Below are 13,894 nucleotides of genomic sequence, written 5' to 3'. Positions count from 1 at the left end.
CATATTTAAATGTTTATTATATTATGTTTTTTATTATAAATTATTATTGTTACATTTAATTTAAAATACATTTATTTTTTAAGCTAATCAATAAACTAATAATTATTGTAGAGATATATAACATATAGTGTGTACAAATATTATCAAGTATACATTTTTTTTAAATTGTATACTAGTAACATTCTTAAATTATAAATATCTAGTTCTAGTATTTAATGAGCATACATATATTACAAATATCATATGGCTATAAATTATTATAATCAGTAGTCACAAATTATATTAATGCTGTATTTTTATATTATTTGAAAATTTACAAAATTAAAAATAAGTTCTACATTCAAATATTACAGTATGTCTGAACAAAATAAATATTTAAAATATGAACACATCAGTAATCATTAATTTTAACTGATGACCCATTATAACTTAAGTATTAATGCAATAGGAGATGATATATATTGTTTATAACTAAAATACTAAATATATTTTTTGGATTTATTAATAACAAACAAGGAGATGCTGTGATATGATTATGTATAATATATAAATTATATAATATATTTTATGGATATATAAATATTATAACTAAAATTTACAAGTTACAACTGATAACCATGCTATTTTCACAGTATGTTTGTGGAATGTCACAAATATTTGTACAATGTGATTTAATGTACGTACAAACGATATGAGAATTTATTAACAATGATCATGTATTAATAAATAATAATAATTTTATATTTAACGATACAATAACAATAATAATAATAATCAATACGTATATCGAGTATTATAAGTAATATTATTATTGTTATTACGTTATTTGAGAGACGAGAGTTAGAATGCGATGTCATCAGAGAGAGCCGAACATTTTTTGTCCTCTGGTTAGCGTGAGGCTCACGGTGACCACGGACACGAGGAACATGATCAGACCCACGCAAGCAGTGATGAAGCGACACCAACACCTATGCTTCTTTCCCACTTTGATCTTCTGCATCAACTTTTCAGCTTGCTGCGTGTCCAACGTGAATTGCAGTCCGCGTAACATGGCGCCGCAATCCTAAAAAGACAAGACAAATGATTAAGAACTACAATGTATAAAGTGGCTATTCAAACAGTATGGTATTAACTATTGTAGTTTAGCTAAAACGGGAACGGAAAATAAATAAATAATATTAAATAAAATTGTCGTTCAAACGCTCACTTCAATTATTATGTATATTGTTTTGAAAATATGAAATTATGTGGATAACATAGGTAAGCACATACGTTTAGAAAAAAAATCGCCCAAACCCTTTTTAATTATATTAAATTGCTCGGAACAGTATATATTATCTATCTTTCGGGCAATTTTGGATCTCGAAATAATATAATCGTTCAATCGCCAAAATTCGAGTGAGTGTCGAGCATACCATTTGTAATAGTAATAAAATTTAAATATAGCTACCTATAATAGTATATATTATATTATTATAGATGTCGATGCGTTCCGCCGTTCACTCCACAAGGACCAAGTGTTTAGGTTAATCAAACGGCGATAGTAATAGCTATAGGTATACAATATACATGCATAGATGTAATATGTATTATTAAATAACTATCGAAACCACATCGAAAGTGTTATACGTCAAGTCGAAGATACGATTACGGAACACTAAATGTATTGTAAAAGTCGAATTTATATTAATGTATTTGAATTAACCCTGACTCCTAGGTATTTTGGTTTTATACTTCGTCTGTACGTCAAGTACCTATCCATGTCGTGGTAAACGACTCGAATGATAACACTATGATAATTTTTCTTTTTACTGTACCTATAATAATATACTCGTATGGTTCTCAGTTCTCACGGGTATTCTTTATGTAATATACAGTAAACTATAAAGATAATATAGGTATAAGGATCTAGTTGATATATTATACACCCAAATAATATCGCGGCTATTGTAATAATATTATATTGACACGAAGAACTCAAGAACTTATATCTAAGTTATAAGACTGTGTTGAGTAGAAGTGATTTATCGTGTGATATTGATTATTGACCAACTAAAACATCGTTTGAATTATTTTGAAATAGCCAAATAGGTTATTGGTATTATGCATATTGTAATAGCTATGTATCTATAAGATATAACGACTAAACATTATACAAGTGTACTATAATTATGAGTTTAATTGACTTGTAAATTGTAATACTCGTAGTAGAAGTTTTAATTGTTTATATATAACACATATTATACGTATATATTTTCTTAAGAAGTACAGATTGCCATAGACATATTATATAATTAGCTTATTTTTCAAAACATATTATAGCGCTAGCGCATATTTAATTGCTTTATAGCGATAAACGTCTCGAGCTCTGCACTCTGCTCCAAATAGAATAGGTAGATAAAATAAATTTGATAGTTTATTCTAATAAGTAATAGTAGATATAATATTTATATTTAAGTCATTTAACAAATTCAAATTTTTTCTTGATTATTTTTAATGATTACTAAATATACATTTAAATAAGTAATAAAATGTTTACAATATAGTAATATACCTATCTATTACCCACACGACAGTCTTTACTATTGTATGCACTATGCTGCAGTATCTGGTAATAATACACTTAATTATTAATACTACTATCTACTATACACCATAGGTAAAAATGGTAGAATAATTATACACGTATATATTCAGATGTCAGAACAGAATTTAATAGGTACTTTATTTTACATAATTTTACTCGTTGATTTGTGAAGTAAATAGGTATATAATTTGTATGAAATATAAATACCCATAAAAATAAGTTACATTTATTAAATATGTATACAATTTTTTTATAATATTATTAAAGACTCGCAAAGAATAATTGTTTATAATATTTTAGTTGTAGGTGCTCATTAGCACTTAAATGGATATTTTGCATTATGTGGCATATTGTTTTCCCGATTTCATTCTAAGAACATTGTTTAATAAAATGTGTCCTTCTAAAAGTGTCATTAATATTTTATCATTTTATGTATAAATGTATAATCATGTGGACAAATAATAAATTATATACAAGAGGACTGTATAATGTATATATTCTATTTCCTGTGATAAATTTTTAAGGCGTTTGGTACCGGTTCTGCAGTCCCGTATTGTGAATTCATGTATGTATATTATTAATGTATATTGTATAAACAGTTGTTCGTCTTGATCGCGTGAACACTTTTCATTGTTATATAATTTTATTTAAATATTTCAACAACAAAAAATGGTTTTTATATAAAATCTAAAAATGTAATTATTATTACAACAGATTACAGGATTAGGTAGTATTTAGTTGAGTAACGCGTGTGCAAAATAATTAATCTGATAGTTTAAGTAAAACCTAAATATTATAATTTATAAAATACATTTAATGAAAACCGAATTACACCGTGTAGTGTGTATACCGTACACGTTATTGTTTTTAAAGTATTTTTTATAATCTTGTAAGATAGATGAGAATTAAACTTTGAAATAAATATACAAGACATGTACTAGTAAAATGGCAAGCAATATGTGTACATAGATATATGCGGTTTCAAATTGCAAAAATTTATTAGAAAATAAAAATGTTTTCATCACAAACCAATGTTAATGAAAAAATAAATATAGTAAATAATTTTCACTGTGATTGGACGTTTTTATTTCCTTCCATAACTTAAATATAATAACCTAATACCTATAAAAATAAAAAAAAAAAACCTTAAATGTACAAAAATCTTTAGGCGTTGCAACAAATTAATTATTTCAAATCTATTCATGCAGTCGAAAAAAATAAAACCACCAAATCACAGATAATGTTCATTATCCAGTGACTAGTGTACCAATTTACTGTTTTTGAAATACATTTGCTCATTCTAAAAAATATAATTTAACCGAGTGCCGGTTTTTTTTGTTGACTTATTTTGAGATTTTATTCACAAATTATGCATTTATGACATAATTCTTTTGATGTACTAATGTATACGTAGTATGTATACCTTTATGGGCAATATGCATATGCGCGACTTGCATTTATATATAAATAAACTCGAATAAAAATGAATACGTGCACGTACATGACCACCTATATTATGTTATTGCCTAATATTTTGCTCTACACCGAGCGACGTGCTGAAAACTATATACGTGTATCTTATACATAAGAGCTAATTTTAACCGCACGCAGACACAAGGGCTGACGAAGTCGTTGAATTTTTGATGTTCGACGATACTATTATATCAGTATAATATATAGTAAGACATTATATTAGATTCGTAAAAATACGAGAAAACGGAAACAAAATAGAGAATAATCCATCTTACGCTGTACGCGATATTATTTTTTTTCCAAATAAAATACCCGTTTACGCTAGAGCGGCATATGTTTAGTGTTGATCACGTCTCGGCATCATATAATAGCGATCACACACACGATGTAATAATACGACTATATATTATAAGAGTATAGTTGATACAATGGACGTAACTCAGTAACTACTGCACGTGGATTGTGGGTGTGCTACAGCCCAGTAGAATATTATTACTTATATACACGATCCAGGCACTTATATTCAAGTCTATCTGAAAAAAATCACATATAGTCATACAGATACGCGTACACGTACACACGTCAAATTTTGTAAATTATATGACACATCCCAGTGGCGATCCTTTTAACAAAGAATAACATTCATTGTTTTAATGATTAAATACATGTTTTTAAAAACAACTTTATTGATTAAAAAAACTTTTCATAGTTTATAAAGTCAAAATCATTATTCATAACAACGTTTTAACTAATAATGCATTTTACGATATTTAAGTTTTTTAATCGTTTGAGCGACAAATTTACAACATATTATATATCTGTAAATAGTTTTAATAATTTTAATTTTTAATTTATTCGTACTCCAAACAGACTACATTTATAATGATATACGATATAATGGTGTTTTGTTACGTCTTTCAATTAAATAAAAAAATATTTTCAAAAATGGAAATAGTTTTTTTTTTATCAGATATACTGAGCCGTGTTCACTGTTAAAATGAATCACTCTGCAGTACGCCGACGGTACCTACCTATTAAGTCGATTTTCGGAACGAGCGTGCGTGTGCAAAATGCGCCGCGAGAGTGCGCAGACGACGAACAAAGGCGACTATAAAATATTATTATTATATTATATTATTGTTGTACAACGCGTTTGTTCGCATATTACGTAAAATCGGTTTTATATACCTACGTTTTATACACGCGCCTGTATATAGCAAGGGTGCCGAGACCGTGTTATATCGTCAAGGTCATCCGGAAAAAGCGGTCGCGGTCGCGGTCGACACGGTGAAAGCGGACTCGAGAAAGCAAACGGGAGGATTTTCGTTGAGGGATTTTGTGATCATGTCGTATATGCAACACGATAAATGCGTTCAAGTATTATGATAGGTATGTGGGGAAAGACGCCACTTATTTTCTCTGACGATCACGTGTCTTTTGCTCTAGGTACTTTTCATAAAAACATAGGAGCACACAGTTTGAATTTCGAACTCAGTTTTTCAGAAATATTTTTTCAGTACTCGTCAAAACATAGTCTATATAACATAGACTATAACTGATACTTTCTTTTTATTTTAGTATTAACTACGGGCGAGTAATTTATAGGTACCTATACTTATATCACTCACAAAGTATTACATCAAACTTTAAATATACTCAAAACAAACTATTGCAGGTGCAATTATAATAATCGATAATTTATAATTATTGACTGTAAATTAATATTCTCCATTACACACTATGAAACACTCCTAATGAATCATATCCATAAGAAATTATAATAAAACATTCGTTTATTTTTCATAAACGTTTTTTTACAACAAAATGTACGATAAAAATGTTTTTAAAAAAACAAAATTTATCTGAAGAAGCGAATGTTAAAAAAATATCACCTTGTATAATATATATATATATTAAATACTATATAATATATCTATATATCATGTATGTAAATGTAACTTATGTAGTATGTAGGTATATCACACGTAGAAGCATGCAGGGTATATTTTTAACGTAAGACACTCATTTTAATTTGACTTAACTCCGTATTTCTAAATTTTAATTAATTATTAAACTAGTCGTTCATAATTCAGTTTTATATACAAGAAGTCACCGAACAAATCTGATTTAGAATACAACATTTAAAACACGTGTTGTTAAAAAAGTAATAATAAAAATATATTGTATTCTAATGATTTCATATTATGTAAAAGACATTTTATGAATAACCCTGTACATATTCTTTTATGATTTTTTGATATAAACCCATATGATTGTAGAATATAATATAATATATACGCGTGGTGTACGCACTGCTTATTGTCGGACGATACGCTCATTTCCGACGTACATGCCTCGACCACCTTGACGACGATTGTCATTTTTTTTTTACGTAAATACCGCTGGAGTACGCGATCAACAATTGTATTCCATAGGCGAGAACTGTTCGTTTCGTTTTTTACGTATATATACCTACCACGCGTGTATAATATATCATTATAATTCAAAATAATACAATACGACTACAACAACTGTTGAAATAGGCGTAGTGTGTACCGATCTTACAGTATACGATCTTCCACGAGCGTGGGACGCAAAAACGAATGCCTAATTATGTTTTACTTATTTTTGAAAATATTTTCCCCTGACAAATGACGAATATAACGACCACGCCGAAGCCGGGCTGTCATTAAATTAAGTTTGTAGGTACATAAAATAACACATTTAGCATGTAGGTGCATACCTACCCATATTTCGAAACGGCTATATCTAAAACAGGGGACTTTAACGATCGGATAATAACCTATCGGTACTACAATGCCGAATCACGTAGGAAAAATGCTCATAACATCGCTAAATCACTATAATACTCCATGTAATATTAAACATACCCGTAATATACACTTTAAATCCTTGTATCCTAGTTTTAAGATCTAACGCCTATTCCCCCCCACCCGTATTTAAAAAATATAAAGAACACGTATATCTATATCTTACAGATTTTATTTTTATGTAATGACTCACATGACACATTTTGCACATACTTAATTATGATATTATACATGTAATACGGTTTCGAGCTGTTAGTGCATGTTCAGCTACGTTCGTTCCTCCTATATATTAGTAAACCATATATTATTATATAGATTATCAGCTTCCGTTTTCAGTCCATTCGTTTCCCACAATATTACATGTTATCATCATTATTGTACGTTACATATAATATTATTATTATCTAACAAGCCACAAGCGGCCATATTATAGTAAGTTAGTTTACGCACGTAATATGGCTATACAGCTTATGTATTATACGTTATATTATTAACGCACGTATACGCGGTATACCTAATATATCCATTGCAGCATTACAAGCATGATGTTACCTTCGTTTTCGTATTATATATACACATAGATATCTATACTTAACCTACACATATAATTTATTCTGTGGTCATTAAAGATAATAAGAATATAACAATGCTCATACTAATATTGTTTAATTGGTTCTCAGAACGCACTGGGTCACAAGTTTACTATGTACTTGGTAATTAAAAGAAAAATTAATTAGAGTAGGTAACTATTCTAGAAGCTGCGACTAGTGTACAATATATAGGTACACTAACATATATTTTTTAGCTGTACCTATTATTTTTATGTAGATAGTTTATGGTAGTACATAAATACTATTATGATAATTAATAATTTACAATGTAAATGTATTTATATTAAGTACTAGATTTAAGAGAAAAAACAAAATATGATTAAAAAAAAAAGTACGAGAATCAAAACGTTTTTAAAAATTAATATTAGAATAATACTATATTAATTTATGCAGGATACAGTAAGTTAGTAGGTACTTCTTTTAAATTATTCATTTAAAATCTTGATTTATAATTGATTAGGTTATCGGTTTAATATTTTAAGCTTGTATAATATTTATAACTTATCAGTATTTTGATTTTCTAAGATTTTGAATGTCTACTATTTTAAACGAAATCATTGTAGTAATTAAAGGAAAATCCTTAAAAAATGATTACAAAATATATATTTAAGTTTCAAATTCAAATATAACAAATGAACCATTGATGAACAATAATTATAGATAATATATTAAGTATATAAAAATAAAAAATAATAGAAATACTTTTATATCGAATTATAATTTATACAATTATATAATTATTTGTAGTTGATAAATATATTAAAAAAACAATGTACAATGTAGGCATAAAACCAAAAAATTCAAAATAAATTGCATCTAGCAAGAAATATTAAAAATAGATACTATACAGTAAACAAAATGAAAAAAATGAAAATTCTTTAAAGTATTTCACATTCATTGATACAAGCAAGAACTAATAATTGTATAATATTTGAACAAATTAAGTACCTATCAAATTTCAAAATCACATTATTAATTGCATTTCAATTCAACTTTAAAATGCTTAATCAAAGACTTTCTCCTATTATAAATGTAATTAACGGCATACAAGAAATTATTGTTAGTTGTTCCATGTAAAAATATTATTCTAATCTATATAACTCGTACAATGAGCATATAGGAACTAGACAATTTGAAAATGATAATTCTTCATTTCACTCTTTAGTAATAAATAATTGTTAAGTATGATAAGAATTAAAAATTAACAAAACAATTAACTACGAAAAAAATATTGATTTGGTAATAAACAATAGTTGTTGGTACTCAACGTCAAATTCGAAAAATGTAAAGACTAATCAAGAAAAATTACTGATAAGGTTAACTTGATAGTTAACAAAAATATTGAATAACCCAATACCTCCTAGATACATTTTATCAAAATATGATGATATTTATATAAATAATAATAATAATATTAAATATTTAGATATTCCATATCAATATATACTATATAATATGTAATAAAAAATAAAAAATGTATACAATAAAATGATAAATACCTCATACTAATTAGGTAGGGACTACATAATGTAAGTAGAGGGGTAAATCAAAATGACCTGAGACATAATAATAAAAGTGTCATATGAATTGTTTGATAAATTATTGTTATATTATATATCGGTATAAAACTTAATGTTGATTATATATTTATATAGGCAATAGTACGTCAATCTGTCCTTATATGTATCGACAAATTAACCTATGGTAAAAAGTCGATTATTAAACGTGAGATACTTAACCTTTGGACACTTAAACTCCTACGCCCGCTGGTATTAATTTCTTTTCGCTTTCATTACGTTTCTCATGTGTTACATACACATTAATATATAGTACCTGTTATTAATTATTATACGTGAACATCTATAAGACACATATTTCGTTGTACTTGAACAATAATGTACTCATGTATATGCATTATTATGATCGATTTGACTTAATTTTTATATACTTATCATATGTTGACGTGTTGTCGTTGTGCTATTAAAGTTCTCAATTTTACTTTCACGCAGGTAAAATAAAACCTTCTTTTAAAAGAAAATGTATGTTACTGATATACCATTAGCTTAGTATAAAAACAAAAGTACGATTTTTAATCAAATATTTATAATTTGGAAAATATATTATTTAATAAGATCCATTATGAGATAACAAATGCAAATGTTTGGCCCTTAACTCTTTTCTTTACGCATTAATACATATAATAGAACATATTATATAAATTAAGAAAATATTTTTCAACATTAGTATATCACCTTAAATTATTTTGTACATTCAATATGTACCTATTATGACAATATAACGCCATAATCAATAAGTGTATTATTCTTTTTCCGATTAATGTATATTTGAGTACATATATTATATGTAAACGCGTGTTTATGAATTGAGATTTCAACTAAACTAAAAATGTCAATAATCATTATTATTCATGGATTCATATGATACCATATTTTTGGTTTACAAAAAATAATACATGGATTACACCTTATTATAACTTACTATAGTCTATACGTTAATATAATTTATACTGGTATCGATACTTCCAAATTGTATGAATTTAAAAAATGATCATAGGTACTTGAAAATAATTGGAGGAACCGAAATCATATTTTTAAATATATTATGACTATTATAAGCTATTCAGATCTTAAAAGAATATATTTTTTATTTATTTAAAAGTTTTTGAATTACCTGCATCATTTTGATTTAATAATTATAAAATGTTACTTAAATAAAAATGTATCTCTCCATTCAAGTTTAACATAATTAATTATATTAAATATATCTTTAGAAGCATATATTTTAAGATTATCACTACAGTAACACTAACAACTAGTAGATAATATTATGTTAAACATAAGTACGTATCTAAATTATCAATAAGTAGATTTAGCATACGTACAATAATAATTAACTGAATAACTATGATTATAATATTATTTTAAATAAATCCAAAAAATGAAAATATTTAAGAACGATTTTTTTATAATAATCAAATTATTTGTTTTATTTCATACGTCAAGTTTTTAAACAAAAACAAATAACATACCTATAAACTATATAAATGGTAAAAAAAGATATTAGATAATTACAAGAAAAATTTATAAACACATACAATGCACTAAATATGTTGCTCAATCAAGTTTGCAGGATCATAATATTATGTTGTTATATTTTTACGAGAGTGAGAGTAATTTTGTATGTAATAGTGGTAGGTACATATAAAAATAATATTAAAATATTAACGGATATAAACATAATACATTTAGCTTTCTCGTTTTGTTCCGTTAAACTATAAATATTCAAATCATAATAATATGTATATTGCGTATATACACCACAGTGTATGTACACACAACATACTAGACACTGGCATTATAAATTAAACTACTCAATGTGCAAAAAATGATACATCATTTTTTTAAACGAACTGATATGAACGCCTACATATTATATTTTATCAAAAATTAAAAAAAAAAAATTACGTTTATTGGTAAAATTACGAATTTCGAAGGTGTGAATAGCGTGTATATAAATTTGGGTTCCAGAAACATAAATTCATGATATTCATTCTATAAAATAACGTGATTAAAAAACTTAAATAATCATGCAGATGGGTACGCATGTAACCGACTGAAAAGTGCTTGGCTAGTTCATAATTTACGATCTCGATTTATTAATATTATATAGTCATTACTTGTTACAAAATATAGTATTATAGTGAACTAAAACGTAGGTACCATTTACTACTCAGGATTTTAATCGTGGTTATTGTCCGTTCTTTATGGTGTAAGCAAATTTTTATGTGTATGCGTGTATAATAATATAAAGGTATGTATATTAAGTGTATTATTAATAGCAACCATTTGGCCATGACATACTCCAGATTTAAATTGTTTTCAATTGCATAAACACATATTAACTATCTGCGATATATAACTATTAATATTTGAATATTTTGTAAATTATATACGATTCTAAGAAAAAAACAATTATATTTTGCTATTAATTAAACCGTTTTCAATTGGTGTGTTTGGCAAATAATGCATTTGGTTAAGAATGATATCAAGCGTCAGCTGATTCCAGTCACAACGATACTCATAAAGTCATAATTCATAAGTACTTAAGTACTTATGTAGTATCAAAACGAAAATGAAATACAATATACAAATTACAATGAAATATATTTAATGTATTCAAAATGTTGAATATAATATATACCGTAATTCGAAAGATCGAAAAAAATACATATATCCCAATATTTTACAGCATTTAAAAATAATATGATATATTATTCATAAATAGAATTAGAAAGATAAAATTGGGAGATGGAATACCTCAATCTTCTGTGTACCTTTATTCCCTTCTAAAGATTTTTCTGGAAAATTTAATTGGAATTTTAAACTGATTGATATATTTTAAGTTATAAAGTCTTTATAAGTATATATAATTTTGTCTCTAGAAAATATTCCATTTTTTCCAATTTTATATAACATTAAATGTATAATAATATTGCAATCGCTGTGTCATGGACCAGAACAGGTACAAATAAATAATGTGAAGTGCGAACTCCCACTGATTTACGATCGTGATTCTAGTCGCGTTTAATATATCATATTATTAATATGTTATAATAATAACACACGTGGCTATAATATTATTTGTTTTTATGAAGCAATTTAGTGGTATTGCTGTTTATATAAAATTATAAACACTTTTTATGAAGTATGATATACATATATTTATAATATTTATATGTGTATAAGTGTTAATGTACAAGTAATGTACAAGTATAAACACGCAGCAATTGGAAACAAGTCGATAACGTGACCTGCAGTGTTTTATGGTAATATAATAAATTGCAATAAATTGTAACTATCTGTACAATATTCGGGTATATTAAACTAAACGTTCACTCATCATAATAATAAAATTATATTATATTGCACGCACGATACATAGCTCAGAGTACTTGGAACAAGCTTATAACCGTTCGTATTTTTTTTTACATGTTTTTTTTTTTCAAACCATTCACTCCAATGTCATCTGTACGTTAAAGAATTACGCGTAATGTCGATAAGTGTTATAAATATTATGGTGGTTTTATTATTTATGTGCAGTATATTGCGCGTTAGTTTATGATCAACAAGTTAAAATGTCGAATACCTACAGGCTATAACTAAATAGTAAAGCAAAAGTCTATATTTAATATCATTTATGTAATTTGTAATACAATACGCTACATTAATATCCAATTATCATTAGTAACGAATTTGATTTGTCTTCTAGGGGGGAACAATATCCTTTTGGTCCAAAATGTTATACTTTCAACGCTTTACCCACTATTCATATATTGATGATACGACTTATGGTGGTAACTTATGATGTCTATGATCTAGTGGGGCATGGTACCTATACCCCCCCCTAAACGCCGCGCCTAATTATAATGTACGTCCACATTATCAATAGTGCAGTAGATAGTGGCATCATTCTATTAATTAGTAATTTATCTTAAATAATTGATAATTAATATGTGCACATGAGTATTTTTTCCAATCGATTCGAAAATGTTAGCGTGCTCGCGCGGCAGAATTTCGGTTGAAACCCGAGCCAGATTGAATAAGTTATTCACAACTTGATTTTATATAAACTCATAGATATATCTAAAGACACATATTTAAGACAGTTTATAAAAATACATAATGATCACAATTTGATACGAAAAAATCTGATTACACTCAGTAGTCAATAAGTACCAGTTATAAGAGTTATAAACTAAGAACTAAACAAACAGGAATCAAAATTAATTTTGGTTTTGATCAAAATAAAATTAGAATATTATCTCTGTTAAATAATATATCGCGATAACACTAATAACCAATAAAATAATTGAAATATAATATAATTTGAATTTAAAATAGGCATATAATGAATACCATACCTATTGATATGACTTAAATGATTCTACACTTTGATATAATATATGGCCATTTTCAAAATTGTATACCTACTTCGTTTTCATTTGTTAGAATAGATAATAAAAAATGCACCTTGAGTGCATATATTATATTTCAAATGAATAAAAAAAAAAACCCGCCAGACAGTGTACCTAATTACGCCCAGCAGGCTAGAATAATGACTAGTCGTTAATTATAATATTAAAAATATATTTACCTAATACAAACGAACTATTATTACAATAGATTTATATTAATTCAAAAACATTTCATTCATAGACGAACTCTTGAAGATTTGTTTGAACACGTACTTCGTCAACAATACCTACAGGAAATGCATTAAACGAGCTAACATTTGAATGAAATTTGTACATATCTATATAATATGCCATGATGTGATACGTTATATTATATTAATACTCTACGTAGATTTTT

At 26.6% G+C, this 13,894-nt stretch overlaps 1 protein-coding gene across 1 annotated transcript in view; it reads right to left on the bottom strand.

Moving 5' to 3' along the window:
- Positions 1–408: 408 nt before the first annotated feature.
- The window catches only part of LOC113552215, a 49,431-nt gene continuing 35,945 nt past the window's right edge, over positions 409–13,894 (bottom strand). Inside the window, exon 4 of the mRNA XM_026954969.1 lies at positions 409–1,063. Within this exon, the coding sequence (XP_026810770.1) occupies positions 857–1,063 (207 nt within the window). The 3' untranslated portion in view covers positions 409–856. The remainder of the gene's footprint in view (positions 1,064–13,894) is intronic.

The sequence above is a fragment of the Rhopalosiphum maidis genome, chromosome 2 (genome assembly GCF_003676215.2).
Source record: "Rhopalosiphum maidis isolate BTI-1 chromosome 2, ASM367621v3, whole genome shotgun sequence".
NCBI lineage: Eukaryota > Metazoa > Arthropoda > Insecta > Hemiptera > Aphididae > Rhopalosiphum > Rhopalosiphum maidis.
This window is presented reverse-complemented; position numbering and strand designations above follow the sequence as displayed.